At 44.4% G+C, this 23,467-nt stretch overlaps 2 protein-coding genes across 6 annotated transcripts in view; one reads left to right on the forward strand and one right to left on the reverse strand.

Annotated features, from left to right (window-relative positions):
- Window positions 1-4,562: 4,562 nt before the first annotated feature.
- NDUFA8 (NADH:ubiquinone oxidoreductase subunit A8) lies at window positions 4,563-19,085 on the reverse strand. Its single transcript, XM_081066997.1, has 4 exons — window positions 18,892-19,085; window positions 12,540-12,703; window positions 9,064-9,229; window positions 4,563-4,937 (listed from the first exon to the last, which is right to left on the reverse strand). The coding sequence occupies exons 1-4, from the start codon at window positions 18,940-18,942 to the stop codon at window positions 4,800-4,802; spliced, it is 519 nt and encodes a 172-aa protein (XP_080923123.1). The 5' UTR covers window positions 18,943-19,085; the 3' UTR covers window positions 4,563-4,799.
- Window positions 18,135-23,467, forward strand: part of MORN5 (MORN repeat containing 5) — a 30,499-nt gene continuing 25,166 nt past the window's right edge. For 4 of the 5 annotated variants that reach the window (XM_081066994.1, XM_081066993.1, XM_081066996.1 and 1 more), the window contains exons 1-2: window positions 19,177-19,284; window positions 22,417-22,564. In XM_081066994.1, the coding sequence (XP_080923120.1) occupies window positions 19,238-19,284; window positions 22,417-22,564 (195 nt within the window). In that variant the 5' untranslated portion in view covers window positions 19,177-19,237. Of the gene's footprint in view, window positions 18,606-19,176; window positions 19,285-22,416; window positions 22,565-23,467 lie in introns of those variants that run through there. The other variant, XM_081066992.1, reaches the window with a different exon arrangement.

Genomic DNA, 23,467 nt, shown 5'->3' on the forward strand with positions numbered 1-23,467 from the left:
GGTCAGGATATGTCCCTATCAGGCTAAAGACAGGGGTAAGTAAGCTACCAGGGCATTGGGCTTATACCCACGAGACCACACTCCAGCCACACTTTCTGGAGCACCGAGCTCCATGCTGCCTCAGGGTTTTGTTCCTACTATTCCCTCAGAGACACTTCTTACGTTGGCCTTTAACTGGCTGGTTCCTTTACACCCTTCGGGAGAAAGTTCAAACACCACTCCCCCTGAGTTTCCATGGCCTTTCTTCCTAAACTCCTCCTCACCTCATAGCTCTTCGCTTTCATATTAACCCCATTCCGTTCCTTCACAGGACGATCACAACCTGAAATCATCTTGTTTCTGTGTTTACCTGGTTAGCGCCTCCAGCACCGGCATGGAAATCCCACGAGGGCAAGGCCCTGCCTGTCTTGTTACTCACCCACGCTGAGAATGGTAACGAGCACCCAGTAGGCTGTAAAATATTTGCCCAATGAATTAATGAGGTGATCAAAGAATTTCCAGGGTTCTGGCTACAATTATACCCCTTTTTCTCCCTCCAAAGAAAGTATTTTTGAGTATAACTGAGCAAGAGTCCGGTTATTTATTACAAACTCTGTATGTCCAGGCCACACCGCAGACCAATTGCACCAGAATACCTGGGGTAGGATCCTGACATCAGCACTTACAGATCTCCAGGTGATTCTAGCACGCACCCTCGGCTGACAGTCAATGACCTCAAGGGACAAGTGTGGCCATTGGAACCAGACAACCTCCATTTGTTTCCCAGATGGACCACTGCTCAGAAACAAAGCCTAGGGTTTCTAACTTAATCTCTCCCTAATCTCTTAAACCCGTCCTAATGTATTTTTCCAAAGCAAATAAATCTGTAGCTTTCAATATCTTATTAAAACAAACTACGTATGACACATATTACAAATGATCAAAACACACAAAGGCATCATAACCCCAAACTGAGACTTACTATGTATGTGGTAGAAGCAACCAGTACTTTTAAAAACCCAAGTATGTCATGATCCCTTTCAGGGCAGAAGAACACATCATTTATTATAGCCAAAGCTTTTCAGCTAGGATTTGATACCTACAAAGATGGCAATTTACCTCAAAGAATTACTCCCTTTTCCACAAAATTCACTTGGTTTTTTGTTTTGTTTTGTTTTTGTAGCAAATAGAGGGTTTGGATGTTCTTTGGAAAGATAAATCTGGCATAATCATTTCCTGATGTCTGTCATGAGCTGGACACTAAAATATAGAAATATAAGTAAAAGTCCAGATCTTACAGTACTGAGGTCAGGAGACATACAAACTGGATACAATATATCCAGTGCCATGACAGGTGTTACCCAAATAGGGTACATAACCATGGTTATCATTTACCAACCCTGTACTAAGCAGTTCATGTGTATAATTCACGACATGCTCAGAGCCATCCCAGGAGATATTATTGTCCTCCCATTTTACAGATAAGGAAAATAAAGTACAGACAAGTTAAGCACTTGCCTAGGGTCACACAACTATTACACGACAAGAGGCTGGATGCAGATCCAAACAGCACTACCCCAGAGCCCTTGCGCTCAACCCTCATGTGTCATGGGAACAAAGGGACAGGAAAGACCACTTCTGGCTGTAGGAAAGGGACGCTTCCTGGGGAAGACAGCACTAGTGTTTGCCTTAAGAGATGGGTAAACTTTCAAGAGGCAGAGATGAGGGAAGGGTTGTTTCCTTGCAAGTGGACGGTGGCATTAGTGAAGATTTGGAAATTGGAAAACACACTTGAGGAATACTTGGGAATCTGTGCGGTACACGATAAGAAGTGGGATAATGGTGGGGAAAAATGGACGAGGCTGAGGCCAGATTATGGAGTGTCCAAATGTCAGTAAGGATTGGCCTTTAGTTAATAGCTGTTCAGGAGCCACTGTAGCAAGCTGGAGAATGAACTGGAGGGTGAGATGAACGTAGGAGACCAAATCGGAAGTAGCGTTCATAATCCAGGCAAGGGAACAAAAACAGGCTAGGACAGTGACAGTGAGATAAAAGAGGAAGTCACAAATGTGAGAGGTTATAGAAGGAACTCAACAGGACTTGGTGTTGGATTGAACACAGAGGAGTGAGCGGAAGGAGTCAAAAGTGCATCTTATGTTTTGACACTGGACGGATGGAGACACCGCTAACTCAGATAGAGAAGACAGGAACAGGCTTGGCCAAGGAAAAAGGCAGATACATTTCCTCTGGGAATGTAAGGAATTAGGTTCTTCATCCTCAAGCCAAACCAGCAGTTAGATTTTCTATCATTTGGAGCCCCGTTCAGGGATCCATCCCGGGAACTGCTTCCAAATTGTTCCATGACCTTTTACCCACTGAAATTGCGAGATGCATTTGTTGTGAGAGATTTTAGGAATTTTATCTTCACTTAGACTCTTCAGCCCTAGAAGGCTATGAAGTGGTGTAATTCCATCAGGAATACAGGAAAGCCAAAAGTCAGTTTCTTTGTTCAAGGAATTCAAAGCAAGGTGGGGAGGAGGGGAAGGCAAGAACGGCTGTCCAACTTGGGCAAAAGTTAAAACATCCTAGAATTGAATTTGAAGCCATTAACAGTTCAGGACTTGTTGCTCGAATTCTAAAGAGGTGAATTAACATTCTTGGAGTGCCGGCAGCTGGACACTGCAGCGGGATAGGTTTGTCAGACACAGATCCTGCACTCACACAGACAGTACGGTTTATCCCCTTGTTACCCAAAGTGTGGTCCACAGACCAGCAACAGTAGCACCAACCAGCAGCACCAAATCTCAGATCCTACTCCAGACCTACTGAATCAGAATCTCCATTTTAACCAGATCTCCAGGTGATTTATAAGCAGTGGTGTGTGTGTGTGTGTGTGTGTGTATGTATATATATATAAATAAAGTGTATGGGCTTTGGTGTATCAGGTGTTTTCTGGGTTTAAATTGCAGCTTGGCCACTTAGGTTCTACTCACTAGCACTTCACCTCCTGGGCCTTGGTTTCACATTAGAATAACCTAGGGAGCTTTCAGAAATTCCATGCCCCCACCACACTGCAGACCAATTACATCAGAACCTCTGGGGGTGGGATCCAGACATCAGTATTTAAAGGTCTCCAGGTGATTGGCTGCAGCACGCACCCAAGGTGAGAACTACTGATGACTTCGAAGGACAAGGGTACGGCCATTAGACACACTCTTCATTTGTATCCCATTTCTACCATTTCTAATATAAGACTGCAGCTTCTTAACCTCTCCCTAAGCTTTAGTGCCTTCATCTGTGAAAGGGGCATGACATAAAGTAGCATCTCTTTCAAAGGACTTTGAGCATTGAAGGAGACATATGGAAAGCACTTGGCATACAGTGCTTAATGATTGTTATTAGTTATACAAGTCCCAGCTTCCTTTGCAGAAGGAACCTAGGAAGCAACACGCAGCCTAAGGTATCCTATAAATGCCATCAATCCATACTTTCCCCACCAGAGGCGACTTCCAATTACTTGGCCACTCAGAGGGTAATGGATGTTGACTTCGCTGTTTTATAAATGTGAAAACCTATTATTTTTCTTCATTAAATTGGAGAATGAGGCAGAACAGGTGGGAGTAAGTTTCACCCAAAATGTTCCCAACTTTGGGTCAGAATGGGGTGGGTAGGGGGAAAGCAGACCATGCGGTGCTTTAACTATCCTGACACTTTGGGCAACAGGCCCTGCACCTCAGCTAAACGCCTCACAGCAATCTCCCCACTTAAGCATATCTCCAATGGGGGTGGGAAAGGCCTTTACTCTTCACGACTTCACTTTTTAGAGCTCTGCATGAAGGCACCGAAGGCCCGGAGAGTCAAGATGACTTATGCAGGGTCATATGCAATTTAATGCCACAACCAGGTGTCAAGTGACCCAGTCAGATGAAGAGGAAATAGCCTCACAGTGAAAAAGAAATTGAATGAAAGGGAAAATGAAGACATAATAGTGCTTTGAACCAGAGCCTTATAAATCCTGCGGCTTTAACCTGCCCGGGAGGTAGATAAGCACGTTCCCTTTAGTCAGTCCTCAAATTCAACCTCTCGCAAGAGGTTAAGGAACACACCCAAGGCTGGAACTGACACTCAGACCTCCCGACTTCCTGGCTTTGGAGCTGAGAGCTCAGCCTCCACCTCTCTTGTCTATCAGGAAAAACATCTGGGTTATAACACTTGAGGATGGGCTATCAGGGGAAGTGGTGGAAGTTTGGTTCTTTAAGAAACTCTGAGCAAGACCTCCTAAAACCGAGCCAGGAGGCTCCTCCCATGGCCTGAGTCACGGGCTCCAAGTTTCTTCACTTCTCCTATCCTGGATGCTTCCCTTGTATGACCTTTAGGGAAATCTATTTGTCAGAGAGGTTGCTTGGGAGAAGAGCTCCTCCAAAATGTGTGAACACAGACACACCCCGAGGAGCTGCCTCAGGTAACAAAGCCTTTCCTTTATAGTCATTTCTCTATAATCTAACTAACAGTGTGGCTCCCGGCCACACTGGCGAATGCCTACTTAAAGCAAGGAGAGGAACAGGCAGAACCACAAGAAGAAAAGCAAGGGGAAGTCATCTTTAAAGGCCAGAAGGTTATATAAAACATAATAAAATACAACTGTTTCCTTTAAATTTTTTAATGGCCAGGAAATGGTATAGAATAACTGCCAAGTCACATAAATTAACTTTTTCGTTAACGTTTGTGATCCCGGAAAGAACTCTATCAGTCGATGCAAACCGCATGTGAGTTTTCATCAGTTGTCTGGGCACAGGACAGTGTGGGCCACGGACCCATCTTTACATGGTCCAGAAAAAAAGGCGGCTGCCATGTTTGGCAGGCTTCAGATCTCCTTCTATCTCAGGGTTGGGCTCTGGTCGTGCTCTTGAGTGATAAGGATTATCCGGCAAAGGTCGATCTGTTTTCACTTTGGTGACCTGCAAGGGGTGAAGAGGAAAGACGCAAAGTTGGAAGCTACATAGAGAAGTCTGTGACCATAAACGTACCTCTCACTGTCTCCTGCTCCCCAACTACTCTTCTTCCTTGAAGCTCCTGAAAAATCACATCGAGACTCACTTAACCCTTGAATAAACATTTAAGACAGCTCACTTTGTGTCATTCCACTTGGCAGAAGTTAGGGATATGGAGGGTATGGCTCACAGTCTAATGAGGGAGTCATACAAGAAAATCAACCAAGACTTCCTAAGCAAATTACCATACCTGAGCCATGAACTGAGTGCTGGGGGAGCAGGGACCCCACATACCTGATCCGTCCTGAAGGCGAGGGGCCTGGACTATTTCTGAGGGGGCAACATTTAGCTTAATCTTGAAGAATGACCAGGAGCCAGCCAGGACAATTGGGGAGGGAAAGACATTCCAAGAAAACAAACAGTACACATGAAAACAGAGGCACGTCTTTAGAATGGCCAAAGCAAGGGCTGCAAGAAAAGGGGCAGGAGATGAAGCACCTAACCATGCACTAGCGCAGTGGGAAACGAGGCTGGGCGTGCTACTCCATCTCATCCTCACACCCCCATGGGTCATTTTGCAGAGTTCAGAGGCCACCTAGCTAATAGTAGAAGAACTAGTACTCAAAGCCAGGTCTGCCCACTCCAGAGCCTGTGCTTTTCAGGAACACGCTACGCTGGGGGGCATGAACCAGATGATGAAGGGTACTGAATGATATGCAAAGGCGTTCGGATTTTGACCTGATGGTAACCTGCAGCAGGAAAGTAATTCAATTACGTCCGCAGGAAGGAAGGTGTAGAAGCTAGGCTGGACAGTGGCAAGATCACAAGTGGAGAGCTGAGCCAACAGGCCAGGAGAGATGGTGGAACACTGAACCGTGGGTATCAGGGAGAGAGATGGACTACGCCCCAATGGCCACAAAAGTCTCCATTGGAAACCCAGCAGAAACTGGGTGAGGAAACAGGCTCAGAGAAGTGGAAAGACACAAAGCCAGTTATTAACAGCTGGTTACCTCGTGGTCTGAACTCTAAGTCATCGACGTAGTAATTGGGCCGGATTGGTCTTCCTACGTGTACAAATTCGAAAGCCATTTATTATGAACAGCGCTTTCATGTACACAGTTGCACAATTACTGCAACTGCCCTCTGAGGCCTTATCATCTCTAGCTCACAGATGAGGACAGGGAGGCTCCGTCAGGTAAAGACTCATGGGAAGTGTCAGAGTTGGAGCTGGAACCCAAGTCTTCTGACTACAAGTCCAGAGTAGTCTTTTGTACGTTTTTAAAACAGTGTCCTCATCTCTCTGCTATAATTAGAGATCACTATGGTTCCTCATTGCTCGACAGAGTAATTCCAAATGCCTCAGCAGCCATTTGAAGCTCCTTTAAGGAATTCAAGAGATCTATGAAATAAAATTGAGAAAACTCTTTCTCAAACTGAGAGTAATAAAAGGACCCCTTTAAAGGACAAACTATTGTGGAAAGAACAATTAAACAACTTCCACTTCCGTGTCACACTCAGAAGAGAAAAGGAGCAGAAGCATGTGGCCAACCTAACTGCTAGGTAAACGAGGCTGGGCAGCCTGCTTAACCTTCAATTTCCCACCTCTAAAATGACACGACTGTCAGGATAACATACCTCAAGTGCCTGATGTAGACAGAGCCGATGTTCCGTAAGTTATTTTCAATATTAGTATTGTAAGGATGATGGAATTACGGATGAGAGAGCAACTCTGCCTAGGAAAGTCAGAAACCTCAAAGAAGGACATGACATCTTGAGCTAAGCTGAGATGAGTGAGTAGGAAGAATTCTTTAGGGGAACACAGGAGGGCAGGGCCATCCAGAGGAAACAGAACGCAAAGTGAATGAAGCTCAAATTTAGGCTTCATCCGGCTGATTATCACCTTACTAGGAAAAGACTGGACACCGATTTTAAGTATACCTAAAACTGACAATCCTCTTAAAGAAATACACTTTTTGAAGAGCTGAGACAATTATATTTTATTTTATTTCATAGGTTTTTAAAAAATGTTAATACAAAGATTCCGGAATAAATATGCTTTCTTAACAGTATGATTTTTTAATTCTTTCATGAGACAGAAATGAGAAAACATAGTTTTCATTATTAAATGTCTTAAGTTCCACACCACTTCCTAACTTAAGAATTACCAACTATTAAAAATAATTTGTTCAGGGGCGGCCAGATGGCTCAGTTGGTTAGAGCGTGAGCTCTGAACAGCCAGGTTGCTGGTTCGATTCCCACATGGGATGGTGGACTGAGCCCCCTGCAACTAAAGATTGAAAACTGGTCTTGGTGCTGAGCTGCGCCCTCCACAACTGGACTGAAGGACAACAACTTGGAGCTGATGGGCCCTGGAGAAACACTGTTGCCCAATATTCCCCAATTAAAATAATAATAATAATAATAATAATAATAATAATAATAATTTGTTCAAATACCATATGATCTCACTTATATGTAGAATCTAAAGAACAAAAACAAACAAACAAACAAAACAGAAAGACTCATAGACACAGAGAACAAACTGATGGTTACAGAAGAAAGGGGGGTTGGAGGGAGAGGGTGAAAAAGGTAAAAAACATTAAGTATAAATTGGTAGTTACAAAATAGTCAGGGAGATGTAAAGTACAGCATAGAGAATATAGTCAATAATATTGCAACAACTATGTATAATGCCAGGTGGGTACGAGCCTCACGGGGGGTGGGGGGGGGGTGTCACTGTGTAAATTATATAATGTCTCACCACCATGCTGTACACCTGGCACTAATACTGAATGTCAACTGCAACTGAAAAAAAAATAATTTGCTCAGTGTAGCAAAAAAAGGTATCTGAACTGAAATAATTAATCCAGATACAAACATCAAAAACGAATTGCTGAGACATTCACCTACTTATGACACCATGCTGAAGACCCGACTATCCACAAATACTTTACACAAATAGAAGGGAAGGAACATTAACTGTGGAACAATATGTAAGGGACAAGGCTGGAGATTCACAAAGGCTCTCTCGCTTAATCCTCACAGAAAACTAGGGATTAATACTGGTCCCATTCTGTGGACGTGGTAGGATAGGAAATGTTAAGCAATTTGCTCAGGATCCCATAGCAATTAAGTAGTGGAACTAAGATTCACATCTACTGTCTGTCTCCATTCACACCCTGAGTTTATCCTCAGTGCCTTGGTACCTATGCTGTCCCAGAGGGAATGGAGGGTCGAGGAGCAGGGCTAAGTCAGATTGTAAAGGGCCTTGTATGCCATGATCTGGGGAGATGCTTCATCTTGCAAGCTATAGGGAGCCCCTAACAAGTTTTTAAAAAGAAAGTGACATTGGATTTATTTTCCACACAGATCATGCCTGTAGTGAAGATGTAATTATGTCCTAAATTCTTTTTCAATTTCAGAGGATGTGCTGTCTTCTAAAATCTGAATTGATCCAGCCTCTCCTCCCAGAAATTCAAGCAGCCCAGGTTAAGAATTGTCCAAGAAATGGGGGCAGGGAGAGGATTCAAAAATTTTTCTAGGAGATGCTGATCTATAGGAATTGACAAAATGAAGGAAAAAAAGAGTAAGAAGTGAAGAAAAAACACACTCAAGTTTTTAGCTTTGATGCTTCAACAGATGGTGTTATCACAACTGAGATAGGAACTGTAGGAGAAAGTTAGGAAAACATGCTTTTTAAACTACAGGCATGTACTTTTTCTACCTTCGGTATGTTCCTGAAAACTCTGGCATAACCCTGATCCTATTTCCCCACTGAATTCAACAATTACATCAATGTTTTCAACTGACAGTGTCCCCTGACATTTTGTTTATCCTCATCTACTCCCTTCTGTTCTTCAATTAGCTAATTAACCACAAACAAATCTGCACATGCTGCAAGAGCTATTGAAAGGAGTACCTCCATTAAATAAACTCCCTTCAAGATGGCGTATAATCGCTCCCTAATTAATCTGTTAGGTAAATTTGGATTTCTCGAGTCATACCTGCACTCTCTGACCCTTTTCTGACCACCTCTTGCCTTTACCCATCCCTCAGTGAGCAAGTGAGCCTGCCAGCCGGAAACACTTTTTACCTTGGACAGCTCTCCCAGGTCAGGTCGCACCCAGCCCAGCTTGTCCAGCACACACTCGTCAAACTTTGCCTGCTGTTTGCGACAGCGACGAAATAGCTGCAGGCCAGAATAATCGATGCAGGTCCAGTATTCTGTAAAAGGCTCTGCACAGTGACGCTTTATCTGCCTGGAAAAGAGGGCTAAGTTAGGGGGAGCTCTTCGCAAAACAATGAAAAACAGAAACGTGGGGAAAAAATAGGTACAGACCTCAAATACAAAGCCTTGCTCTTTGAACGGGACGGAAATAAATACTCTTACCTCACTTATAAGACAAATTGGAGAGCCTTAGGTCGAGAATCAATAAGGAAAAAAAAGACTTCTGAGGGATAAGACCTAATTTCTTTATGCAGCAAAAATAAGTGAGAAGAAATGCCAAAAGACCGTGGTCAAACGTGCATATACTCTACTCAGAGAAGAACTCCTCATTTTTTCTTCTTGTCTTTAGATCCAATTCTAAAGATTACCAGTTTAGCAAGTTTAGAAGAGAAGTAGGCATAATCAGAGATGGGCATGCAGACAGAGGTGACAGATAACGGCAAAGAAGAGGACAGAATTATGAAAAACAAATACACAAACTACCAAGCAGAACATCCCGGAGTCACTCAGTACATATGCAAACTGCCCTACACTCCTCAAAAGCTCAAGGTCTTCATTCTCTTAATGCACTGAACCAAAACAGAGATTACTGTTGTCGTTAATAATGTTAAATTTATTTGGTGCTCTCTGTTCAGAAGCAAGGTAGCATATGAATTCATTCTGCGACCACCAAAAAAGGCTGAAGAAAAAGTACCTCTTGTGTATAAAAGGGATAAGCCGCAATTATTTTGCAGAATTCCTCTTCTCTTACCATTCAACCTTCCTAGTAATCAAATAAATGCAAACTAAAGCAAGAATAAAATACCATTATTTTACATAGAAGCTGTATTTGCGGCAGTGGAAGAAATGCAGAACACGTCCTTCCTCCAAAGGAATAATTACGAACAGCTTGCTTGTTATATTCCAAGAATCTAGCTACACTCAACACAGGAATCTTATTTACCATGGCTCAGGAAGAATCTCAGAGATGGTCTAAGGAAATACATAGTGAAAAATCTGCTTTCCATTCCTGCTTCGATCCCTTCCTGGGAGGCGACCATTGTTACCAGTTTTTCATGTATCCTTGCAGGTATTCTGAGTGTAACCTTGGAGGTGGCGGGGTGTGCAAGAGGAAGGAAGAAGGACTATCAAAGCCGTAGGGGGCTGTTCTGAAATACCTCTAGCCCCACTGAGCTGGCTTTCCATAGTACACAAAACTGCACCCACCAAACATCTACCTGAGAATCACTCTGGTTTCCAACGGGAGTTTCATGTTCTTCCAAAATGCTGCGGCACAAGGCCTGCAGACCAGTACTCTAATACTTAGTCTCTGTTCTGCACCCTGTCACCCTGGCACCCACACCCAACAAGACAGTTACGTACCAGTGCCTACGACAAGCAACTTCAGCAGTGAGACATTCCTCTCATGGAGGCAGTTAGGCACCTCGGAAGCTTGTGAAATCCAAACATTTCCCACGTAAACGTACCACGTCTGGGCCAAAGGAGAAACGTTTTGCCAAAATTCTCTTAGAAAATAGAAAACTTGGAAGCATTTGAAATCTTGCTTCCTGGCAGTGTTGTCAGTTTTGGCTCAAATAAAGTCTTACTTAAAAAAAAAATTTTTCAAATAAAAAATTTAAAAATAAACAAATCAATGCAAATTCAAGCAAGAATTCAGTGCCATTTTGTATCTATCAACTATTTAAATAATAGGTGACACTGGTACCAAGATATAGTGCTGAAGACAGTGTAACTGACTCAACTTCAAAAAATGGCAACTGTCATTGAAGAGCCACAAAACATGTTGAAAGCCTGTTATAAAATAACCTCACTGCTGGGAAATTGATACCAAGGAATTGATGAAACAATGAAAAAGCTCCCCACACAAAGGTAGTCACTGCAGACTTACACAAAACCATCAAAGCTGGAATCAACAGTGACGTTTAATAACAGGAATTGGTCGGGTACATTATGGTTGGTTTACCAACTGATGGAATATTACACAGCCAGCAAAAATGATGATCATGAAGACAATTAGCCATTTGAGAGAATGTTCCCAATAGTTTCAAGTGAAAAATGAATTTTAAAAGACACACTATGACTTTAACCACAAAAAATATCTCTACATGTGGACACGGACAGCAGAAGCAAGGAGAGCAGCTATTATGCAAAGAAATTTGATTTTTTCCTCTAACGTCATTATAGCAGACATCTGTGGGTTTTGCCTCGCCAGCAGTCACTCCCTATTCTTTTCTAACATCCTTCTCATTTTCGTTTGGGAAACAACCCCTCCCAATCTCCCAGCAATGTGGTTTAGATGAATCAAGTCTACTCCCACTTCAGGCCTGACCAATCCCAGCATTTTATCTCCTGAAACACAACTGATTCAAAGACGTGCACGTGAAATCAACCCACCAAGCCAATCGGACTCTGTCCAGGGGCCTCTGCCCGTATTACCGGAGAATTGGCACTCTTTATCTACAGCTGCTGAGCAAGGAGCACAGCAGCTTGGAGCGGCTGCTCACCATTTTTGCTGTAGCAAGGAAAGAGGCTGTCTGAAAAGGCGTCTGACAGAGAAAAGCAGAAGGGGAAGAGGAGAGGCAAAAAGACACCAGTCACTGAACTTATTTAAGCCCTTTAATCCAGCCCTGCCTGCTACCAGTCCCATTTCTGGACTTCAGAGTTACATGAGCCAATTCCCTCTGAGTTGAGTTTCTGTCCCTTTTCACAGAGATCTGACTAATATGGCTGTTAAAACATTTTTCTACAACTATAATTTCGATATTTTTTTTTTTACTTACAGTATCAAGCACAGAGACCTACCCAAAACTTGTCTCTGAATACACTTTTCTTTCCATAATTGTGTGTTCCGTGGTAATGATAAAGATAACAACCATGTTTCCCCGAAAATAAGACCTAACCAGAAAATAAGCCCTAGCATGATTTTTCAGGATGACATTCCCTGAACATAAGCCCTAATGCGTCTTTTGGAGCAAAAATTAATATAAGACCTGGTCTTATTTTCAGGGAAACACGGAATCTAGTGATTTCCACTAGCAAGCACAGAGCTGAGTTATTTTTAGGTGCCTTTTCAAATTTCTCATAACCCTGTATAAGACAGGTGTTATTCTAACAATTTGGAAACTGAGATTCACGGAGATGGAAGCACTTGCCAAATAATAAAGGACAAAGAACATAACTGTATCACTTACTGTGTGCTTGCTTTGGTCTACCTGCTTTCCAAGCCTTGCATTTCGTACTAAAATAAGTCACTAAAAGACCCTTCCCTTTAACTAGCTGGATGTTCACCGCAACACATACGCCTTGGCGTTTCACCCAAGCAGGTGTGAAAAGACTCTTACTTGAAGAAGTCCAGAGCGCACTTGTTGACAAGCTTGCCTTCCTCCAAACACCGCCGCGGGTCCTTCTCTTCCCAGCGGCACAGCATGAACTCCTTGTTGGGCTTGTCGCACTGCGCTCCATAGTGATGGGCCGCAGCTTTAAGCACAGAGGAACTGACCTTGACCTGGGGAAAGGCACAGTGGGAGAAAGCACACAGCTGTGTGACTGGGACATCACTTCCCCCACTTCACCTCACGGTGATCAAAACAGAGAGAACACAAAGGTAGCGGATCAGAGCAGTGCCATGAAAAGGAAGGCAGGGGACTGCCCAAATAACCCTTTGGAAGCTTCCGCGCTTTAGAGATCCCCGAGCTCTTGCAAACGGCAGCCCCAACAGGACCCTTAGGTCTTTCTGACAGAGAAAGTGGTGCTCCAAAGGAAAATGGAAGCTTCTGGGACATAATGGGAGGAACCAACTCTGGGGGCTTTCTTGAGTCTCCTCTACAGGAACAAAAGTAATAGAATATTAGAACATATGAGAATATTAGATAGTACAGAGGGTACCAAAAAAATGTAGACACATTTTAAGAAAGGAAAAAACTGTATTAAAATTGTACTACAAGGAATGACGCTAGCATTCATTTGATGAACGCCATCTTTTAAGCGAACGTCATACTACACATTGCTACCGTAACTCAACTTCGAAAAGTAATACATAGGGAACATCTCTTAAAATGTATTCAGTTTTTTGGCACCCCCAGTATATATCTAGTATTAGAACAGTAAAACATATCTAATAGTAGAAAGATACATTACTAAGAAAGTATTAAAATTTGTGAATTTTTAAAAATTATAGTGTACATCCATGATAGCCATCCCTACAACTATGTCAGTCTCACTCACATTCCAGTTCATTACCTGGAGAAACAGTGTGGCTTCAGCTAAGCTCACAGGGAAATGCACACAGTCCCAGGCCTATGGAATCGCTGCTGCAGCGACCGTCCTGCTGGCCTTTTCTGTACGTACTACCTTTTCCGGCGTCAGTACCACAGTTTTAATTACTGCAACTTAACAGAACACTTTCTTATCTGGGAGGACCATTCTCCTCATCATACTTCCTTTTCAAAATTGTCTTGGCCATTCTTCCAAACGAACACCACCCCACCTCACCCCCCCCAAAACAACTGGAGTTGTAGTAAGTTTAGTTATATATTAAATGAGAAGGGAACAGGGAATTCTACATCACTGGGTCTCTGCTCCAATTTGACCTCCTCAGAGAGTCTTCCCCTGGTCACTTTATATAAACCAGCATCGGTGGTCACTCCGGGTGTGTCCACTAGAACGTAAGCTCCCAGAGGGCAGGGATTTTGTTTTCAACAGATATCCAATACAGTCAGGATGTCAGTTCTCCCTAAACCAAACTGTAATTGAATTAACGTTTACTGTGGTTCACCAGGCCGTCATATAGTACGGAGCACGAGCAGCGGCTGAGCACGGACTCTGTGCCAGAGACTGGGGATACGACATTTGAAAAAGAGATAAGAATCCAGGAATTATGCCCTCTCATCCAGAACACAATATGCCTCACCATTTATTCAGGTCATTTTGATGTTCTTCGGTTAAAATTAGTTTCCTTCATATAGAAACGATGCACGTTTTTTTATTCCTCAAGTATGTTAACATTTTTGATACTATCTAAGTAGGAATTTTTTTCTATTAGATTTTCAAATTGGTTACTGCTTATTTGTACATTGCGTCTTCTCTCTAGCCATATCTTACTGAATATCTTACTGATCTTGTTAGTTCTGATACGAAACTAATGAGAATTAACAGAAAAACTTCCATTTACAAATAAAACTGTCTCCCTTCCTTTCTGATATTTGTATCTTTTTCTTCTTCTTCTCTTTCCTTTCTTTTTGCTCTGACCAAAACCTCCAGGATAATACAGATAAACAGCAATGGCAGCAGGCATCCTTGCCTTTTTCTAAACTTTAAAACACAGTTTTGGAATGACACTTGTTTGGGATATAGTTGTTTGGCTATTCCTCATCAAGGAAGTTTCTTTCTAATTCTAATTCGTAGTATTTTACTATTGCTATTTTGTCCACCAGGAAAGTCTGAAATGTTCAGGTTCCTTTTTCATTAATCTACAAATGTAGTATAGAGCATTTACACATTTTCTAAAACTGACCAATTGTATCTAGAATAAAACCTAGCTTGTCATAGTGTATTATGCTTTAAGATACCACTGGATTTGATGTGCAAATATTTTTCATGGATTTTTATGTGAGAATAATTTTATAATTATTTGTATTATAATAAAAATTTTATTTTTGATGAATTTCACACAGCTTAGGTGAAATTATTAGTAAGATAAAAGGCAAGGAAAAACGAAGAAAGTAATTCATCTATACACTACAGGAAGAGGAGAATAAAATTACGACTATGTCTACTAATGTCACACCTGTTATAACTATCAAAGCAAAGGTTAACTTATGATGTATGTGAAATCTGCCATGTCAACTCTCATAAATGTTTAAAATCTGTAAAATTTTGTATTACAGTTTTTAATAATAAGAGTTTATTTAGGTTCATTGAGTGGTAAACACTTCTTTGCTGTATTATCCATAAAGAGTTGGGAGAATAAAAATCAAGACTCGAACTGATTTAATAACTCAAATGCTTTCACAGCTCTCATGCCCAAAAAGCCAATGACATGCTTTGCTTTACTTTCCTACAAATGTAGAGGTCTTATAAAAATATAAGTATACCCACGTTGTTGAGCATGTAAAATAAGCTGTCACAGGGAATTAAAGGATGAGAACTCCACATTGAATCTATCCTGAGGAAAAAGAGAGCCATTCTCTAGATGACAGGTCAGTGGCAACCAAATAACTGGAATCCAGAGACTGTGACCTCCAATCAGGCCTCTTCCCATTATATCACCATTACTGAGATGGCAAAGAACTTCAGATGTCCCCATTGCCCTTCACCTGCTTCTTCACTAAGACTGATGGATTCCGACAGAAACAACATCTTTTCGCAGCTGCTTACCGTGAATACCCTCTCAAATTCATTCAGCTCCCTTTGTCTCAAAGAACACAGAATTTCAATGTCCCTCCTCATTTATCCTCACAACAGCAGGTTTATATTAGTCTGCAGGTGGAGAAAGGGAGGCAGAAAAAGTCTTACAATCTAGTATACAGTCTTCTAGTCCTCTTCTCTCTTTCTTAAACCATGTCTGCACCTCTTTTTATAGGACTTAATTTATGCTATGCCTTATATTTTACTTAATTTATGTAAAAGGAAGGATAATAGTACTTATTCGGTGGAACTGTTGTGATTAAATGAGTTACTACATACAAATATATTAAGAACAGTGCCTAGCACATAGAAAGCACATCATAAACGTTAGCTCTTCTTTCTGCTGAGAACTGTCAGTGTGTACAAGGAGCTTCCAGCCCAAAGCTCTGCCTACTTTTCCCATCAGGATGTGTCATAACTCCAAAGTCAATGAGGCCCAAAATGTGTGGACCCAACAATGAGGCCCAATGAGGCCCAACTTGCCCCTCGAGCCTGCTCTTTCTTCTGGCTTTACTCAACCTATCGTCAGGGTGCAAATCTGACACTGATTCCTCAATTTTCCTGCCTCTGATGCCTAAGCTGTTGCTAAGTCTGATCAATTCTGGGCAAATTTGTCCTTGCCTCTCTAAGCATAATCACCAGTTATGGTGAGGTCATTGATATCTTCCTCAATTATTTCAACGGCCACCAAGACTAGTCTCCCTGCTTTTCTTGTCTTCCCTTCAACCCATTCTTCACAGAGCTGCTGGAGTGATCTTCCTAAAAGACAATTCTTATTTTACTCTGCTATTAAAACAAATTAGCAGGAGCTGGCCCGGTGGCTCAGACGGTTGGAGCTCCATGCTCCTAACTCCGAAGGCTGCTGGTTCAATTCCCACATGGGCCAGTGGGCTCTCAACCACAAGGATGCCAGTTTGATTCCTCGGCTCCCAAAAGGGATGGTGGGCAGCACCCCCTGCAACTAAAATTGAACACGGCACATTGAGCTGAGCTGCCGCTGAGCTCCCGGATGGCTCAGTTGGTTGGAGCTCGTCTTCTCAACTACAAGGTTGCGAGTTCAACTCCTGCAAAGGATGGTGGGCTGCGCCCCCTGCAACTAGCAACCGCAACGGGACCTGGAGCTGAGCTGCGCCCTCCACAACTAAGACTGAAAGGACAACAACTTGACTTTGAAAAAAGTCCTGGAAGTACACACTGTTCCCCAATAAAGTCCTGTTCCCCTTCCCCAATAAAATCTTTAAAAAAAAACAAAAAACAAGTTAGCAACAAAACCCTTGACAAATTCAAGCATAACAGCAGCATAAAGCCTAAATGTGCTATGAGGTATTCAAAGCCTTCTGGATCCAGACTTTTCACTCATGACACTTCAAACAGGAATCTCTTGTGGTTCCCAGAACCCATTTTGGGTCCCCTGCCTTTCCCCATCTCCTTACCTTTGTTCAGATCCCACCCTGGCTTAGAAAGCTCGTCTCCATCTCTGCCTATAATTCTTACATTATGCCCAAGAAGTGCTTTCTGTTCCCTTTATAGCCTCAGAGAATTATACAGCTAGAATCACTTCATCTTGCAAATAAAAGTGTCTACAAATGCTAAAAGTGACTAATCAAGGTAACCAAGCAATTAGGCCTAGAATGTAGCTACAACTTCAAATCCTACTCTTTTCTTAAGCCATGTCTGCCCCTCTACCATAGCATTTAATCATACTTTGTCTTGTACTTTATTTACGTAATTATCTGTTTCTCAATTCAACTGTGTGAAGCCTAAAGGCAAATAATTTGTTCCAGATATAGAATACTTGCAGGAAGTAAAACCTCAGATGTTTGTTGAACCAAATTAAAGTTCATGAAAAATACAGCGCCTTGAGACGAAGCCAGCTTCACAGTAGGGCAAGAAACAAAAGACTGACTGTTGGCAGCACTCCCCCACCCCACCCCCCTTTTAGTAAATGTCACTTTATTATAAAGTCCCTGAACAGAACTAAAAATGTCTTCATCTGCGGAAAATAATAGCGGCCATTCTCCCAGGCCTATATTAAGTGAAGCAATGCAGGTGAAACACTTACGACGGTGCCTGGGATATAATTTCTGGCACACAGTTTTTAGTCTTGCCCTCCCTTCTCCTCCAATGTCGCCTGATGGTCCCGTCAGGCCATGATGCTCCTCTGCCTTAAAACTTTCCGCCTTTCCCCATCACCTTACTTATAGGATAAAGTGCAAACTGCTTGGTCTGGCCTTGTGGAAACTGTGTCCTTCTGGAGCCCAAGAGACCTCTGCCGGCTCAGCCACTGCCGCTTCCCACCGACACTAAAGTGTCATCAGACAGGACTTGTCTCGCCACGCACAAAATGGTTCTGGTAAGCCGTCCCCCTCGGTTGAGCTTTTGTCCACCATACGGTCACTTAAAAGCACGGGCCTTAAAAATCAGGCCTGGGTTCACGTTCCCGGTCGCCCCTACCAGCCACGTGACCGTGGGCCAATCACTGCTCCCCCGGGGCCCTGTCTCCTTAGGAGAGTCCCCTTGGATCCTTCGTTACGGTGTCGCTAGGAGGACGCCCTGAATGAACGCACGTGAACCCTGCCTGACCCCTAGAAGAGGCTCGATCGCGTTGGCTGTAACTAGGGTTGTGCTGTCCCCGCGTCCCAAGCACCGACCGCCCTGCACTGTAACTGCCTCTTTCCCTGTCTGTCTCCGTATCGGATTACAAGCTGTGCGAGGGCAGGGGCGTGACCTCTGCCTGTCCGGGGTCTGTGCACGTGGTCGTTCTCCAAATGCTGCCTCCTGAATAACGAGATGCTCCCAGCGTCTTGTTACCCAACACCTTCGCCGGGCGGTCCAGCAGCCGCACGCTCCAACACCAAACCCTGTCCCGGCTTCCCAGGCCCACCCCGTGCACGCTGCACTGACGACGCCTTCCACGGTAACCGTGCCTCTGCCGCGCCACGGCGGGCACCCCGGGTTGTACGCTCACTTCGCGGGCAGGTCGGAGCATTAAATGCCATGAAGTAAGTGGAGCGTCCCTGTAGGTGCTTCACAAAAAGTGTCACCAGCATTCACGTCAAGAAGCAGGTCGCTGTGGAGCGGGGGGCAGCTCTCGAGCCAGTGCGGGCCGAGGGGGGGCGATTCCCGGAGCCGAGGAAGGGGCGCCCGGGCGTTGACCCAGACACGTGCGGGGCGGGCATGGGGTCGGGGGTCCGGGACCTGGGGTCCGCCGAGGTGAGGCAGGGCTGGGCCCAGGCCCGGGCACTGCAGCCCGGTGCCCCGCTTGCCTGTCCTCCGGACGAGCCTCACCTCCTGCACTTTCAGATCCTCCACAGTGGGCAGCTCCACTATCCCCGGCATGATGGCTGTCGCCCTGAGGCGGACCAGGCACCCGCAGCTGCGTCGCCCCCGTCTCCTTGAACTCCCCTTTCGACCGCCAAGGGCCACCTAGTGCCTGCGCATGCGCAGCCGCGGGACGCAGGCGCACTGCTCTGCCCAACTGCGAGCCACGGAGCGTGCGCATTGCTAGGAAACTCCGCAGACCCTAGGGGCGGGGCTTCGCTTCGGCTCCGCCCACCCCTCCTGGTTGTCATAGCGAGGCGGTGTTTATTGAGAGTCTTGAAAGCCCAACCGCTGGAAGCCAGAGGCAGGCGCCATGCAGTACACCGGGAGCAAATATATTGGGGAATATGTAGATGGGAGGTAAGGGTCTTATTTGATTCACTATGTCTTGAACATCTGACTGGGAAAAGACATCTATTTTTTTTTTTTTTTTGCCTTTGAAAAGGACCTGTACCCGACACTTTCACAAACTTTATCCCTTTTAACTTTCAGAACAACAATTTCAGGTAGGATTGTTCATTCCCATTTTACAGTGCAGAAAAATGAGACCCACAAAAGTGAAGTAACTTGCTCAAGCGGCAGAGCTGGGATATATTCATTCCATATGTCCTTGTGTGTACGTGTGTTTGCTCTCTGCCAGTTTTAAATATGGGGATAAGAATATTAAAAATGTCCCGATCCTTGCTCTCATGGAGCTTATAACCTAGTTGGCATATTGCCAACAAATAATAAATGAGAAGATAATTTCAGATAGTGGCTTTACCTGAATCTTTCCCTCCTCACAGCAAACCTATAAGATAGCATCATCTCCAGGTGGGAAAAGTGAGGCTCAGAGTAATTACGTAACTTGCCCAAAGTCACCTAGTCCGCATTTAGCAGAACTCTCTACTATAGAGCCTCTGCTGCTGGGCCCTGCAGAGGCTGCACTGAGTTGGGGTCCTTGAAGGCTTCGTGGAGGAGATAATATTTGAATTGGGCCCTGGAGGCAGGGAAGGACTTATGTGGGTGGACATGCAAAGTGAAGAATGTTTCCAGGCAGAGGGAACAGCACGAGCAAAAACTCAAAGTGCTTATAAGAAGAGTAGGCCGTTCAGTTTGGCTGGAGTGTCGGATGTGCCCAGAGGAGAGTGGGAGCAGAAGCTGGAAAGATGGGTCTGGGCTCTGGCACAGAGAGATTTCAATACCGTGCACAATTCTGTGGGTGAGAGGCTGGGCATTAGAAATCTTATTTATTTTATCTCTTCATCCCTTATTGTGCCTATGTCTGCTAGGCACTCAGGAAATATTGGCTGAATAAATAAGAGAATGAATGAATGAATGGTATTTGAGATATGGTCATTGTATCCTTATTATGGATTGAAGTCTTCATGATAAAATAGCTCTCTCTCTATTCTTTTTAACTTACTTGAATTTAGAGCGAAGGCTTTTCGCCTTGAATAAATTAAAGAAAAATGGAAGGGAAGGAGAGAGAGAAGAAAGGAAGGAGGGAGAGCGGGAGGAGGGGGAAGGGCGGGAGGCAGAGTGGAGATGGGGTGATCAGGTCAGAGCCCATTACAGATGTCCCAGTAAAAGGCAGCAGGACCCCAGACCAAGGCAGAGGCAGTGGGGCTTCTGGAAAGAGAAAAATTTAGGAGAAGTTTGGGGATTTTATTGCCAGAACTTGGCAACTGATTGGCTCCCAGTCCCACTGAGAGACCGATTCCAGTCCCAGCCCAGTGCTCAGCTCCAGGATTTGAACTTGGAGGATTCTGATGCCACTTATGGAAATTGAAAACTCTGAGGAGGTACTGTTTTGGAGGAGGAGAGGACGAGTTCCATTTTGGTGAGCGGGAGATGTCTGCAGAAGGTCTGTGGAAGGACAATGATGTCCAATTTGCAGTAAAAAAAAAAAGGGGGGGGTGTCTAATTTCAAAGAAGGATTTATATGGAAACTATGCTTAGAAACTATGTGATCTCAAGCAAAGAGGTAGAGGACAGAAGGGCTACTTTCTCCTCCAACATCTTGCAATAGAGTAAAAGCAAAATCGTTTTTGAGTTCAGTATATGCCTTGCATTTTGCTATTGTTTCCCAGCCATTATCTCACTTAATTATCTCAACAACTTTAGGGGATTGCTGTCATTATCCCCATTTTCACAGATGAGAATCTCAGGCTCAGAGAGGTGAAGGAGCTTGTCCAAGGTCACACAGGCACAGAGAGGTGGAGCCAGGCCTGGACGCCAGATCTGCATGGCTCAGAAGCTGTGCTTTAACCACAGCGCTCTCCTGCTTTGGGCCTGTACCACAGTGGCATGTGTCATCATTCAGTCAGCTCACTGGCCTTTGTGTCTCCTTCATTTCTTACTCAGCAGCTGTTTACCGAGCACCTGTTTAAGAAGAGACATGATTCTAAGAGCCAAGGATACCAAAGTAGTTTTCTCAAGATGCTTTGATTAAATAGGGGAGGGGAGGTATACAATTAGGATATGAGGCGGAAGGTGCTAGGCATCCAACAGAGGCACAAACAAAAGGCTAAACAAGTTAGGGGTGGTGACCTCCAGTTAATGGGGAAGAATGGAGAAGGAAGGAATGAATGAAAGCACGTTTCTTAAGCATTCACTATTATGTCCGGCCCTTGACTAGGAAAACTGTTACACGTTATCTGGGTTAATCTTGGGCAATTAACCTTGGCCTTTCACACATGAAGAAACTGGTCAACTGGTCAACTGGTTGAAGGGTCCCTGCCCACTGCTCCTGTGGGGGCCTGTCTTGCCCTGGCATGGCACTTACCACACATTATGTAATTGCTTATTTGTGCCCCCCAATAGACTGTGAGCCTGACTCCAAGGGTAGGGATGGTATTGGCTTCAACACAGTTGTATCCACGTTATATCCAGCAGACCAGACTCAACAAGACACCTGGCATATAGTAGGTTCACTGTAAATATGTGTTGGGAAAAAGGATGACACAAAGGAAGGAAGGAAAATAGACAAACAGAAAGGTTTAGGAAAATCTCCAAGATAGTACATCTAGGAAACGGTGAAGTGAGATTCAAACCCATGTATTCTATCCAAATTTCATACTTTTCCACATATCCCATTTGTGGTGTAATGGGTAGGGGTGAGCTGGTCTTGGCAGGAAAGACACAGAGCCAGCTGCTAGGAAATCTGGCCCTAGTCTCTGCTGCACAGTGCTTACTGGCTTTGGGCACATCTGTCCCCTCGCTGGGCCAACCAAAGGGTGTTCCTGGGGAAAATGTGAACTCCAGGACAGCCTGTAGGTGTAGGGAAGGAGGAACAGACCAAACTCTGCCCACCCCCCTTCAACAACACAGCCCCTCTTATTTTTGAGCTTTTGAGGGGAACAAGCAAAAATTTGGGGTTTGAGCAGAATGTTACTGGGACATGAAAGTCTGAGGCACCTGAGGATGGGGTTCCCACTGGGTCTCCCATGCCTGCCAGTTCTGATCGTCGGCTGCCATGCAGAGCTCAGTGATGTCTCTTTGTCCCTACAGGATGGAGGGCGATGCGGAATACATCCTCCCTACCGAAACAAGATATGTTGGGGAAATGAAGGACGGCATGTTTCACGGCCAAGGAACCCTGTACTTCCCCAGCGGGAGCCGATATGAAGCCATTTGGGAAAAGGGATTGGTCGTTAAGGTGATCAGCCTGGGGAGGGGGCTAGGGAGGGGAAAGCCTCAGACAGGAAGAACCCCTGCTGACGCACGCAGCACCCACACTGCCCAATCGGGTGCCCTCTTCTCCCCTCTTCTCCATCTCCAGCGCTCTGGGTCCTCTCCCTCTGGATGCAGAGGGGCCCCTCGAGAAGCCATAATGAGTCTGAATCCTGTTAAACCACTAATTGTGTGACCTTGGGCCCATGACTTCCCCTTTCTGAGACTCCTGTTCCTTGTTTAATAAATTGGGGACAAGAGTTGTATTAGTTTCCTATTGCTGCTATAACAAATTACTACAAACTCAGTGCCTTAAAACAACAGAAACTTATCTGACAGTTGTGAAAGTCAGAAGTCTAAAATGGGTCAGCAGGGCTGTATTCCTCCTGGAGGCTCTACGGAGGATCCATATCCTTGCCTTTTCTAGCTTCTGGAAGCTGCCTCCATTCCTTGGCTCATGGCCACTCATGACTCTGACCTCCACTTCCATCGTCACACCTTCTCTCCCTCTGCATTTATCACCTTGTCTTCTATCACTCTGACTCTCTTGCCTCCCTCTTATAAAGACCCTCGTGATTACATTACTCCTCCCCCAAATCATCCAGGGTAATCTCACCACTTCAAGATCCTTAACTGAATCACATCTGCAACATCCCTTTTGCCATGTATAGTCAACAGATTCAGAGGTTCCAGCACTTAGACGTGGGTATGTTTGGGGACCGTCATTCAGCCTGTCACAATAGTACTCGGCACCTCCTAGGACGGCTGGGAGAGTCAGCAGTATATAGGAGTGCTTTGCTCAGTACCTGCTCACAGTAAGCACTCAGCAAGTGTTTGCTCATACTGTTACTGCTACCACCACCCTACTATCATGATACGTCATCTACTC

Source organism: Rhinolophus hipposideros, assembly GCF_964194185.1.
Source record: "Rhinolophus hipposideros genome assembly, chromosome: 11".
Taxonomy (NCBI): Eukaryota; Metazoa; Chordata; class Mammalia; order Chiroptera; family Rhinolophidae; genus Rhinolophus; species Rhinolophus hipposideros.

Excerpts from the sequence above, each read along its gene's own strand:
- NDUFA8 (XM_081066997.1), bottom strand. The coding sequence starts at position 18,942 with ATGCCGGGGATAGTGGAGCTGCCCACTGTGGAGGATCTGAAAGTGCAG. Across the intron at positions 12,704-18,891 it reads AGGATCTGAAAGTGCAGGAG|GTCAAGGTCAGTTCCTCTGT; the intron begins GTGAGGCTCGTC and ends GCCTTTCCCCAG. Across the intron at positions 4,938-9,063 it reads ACCTGGGAGAGCTGTCCAAG|GTCACCAAAGTGAAAACAGA; the intron begins GTAAAAAGTGTT and ends CACCCCTTGCAG.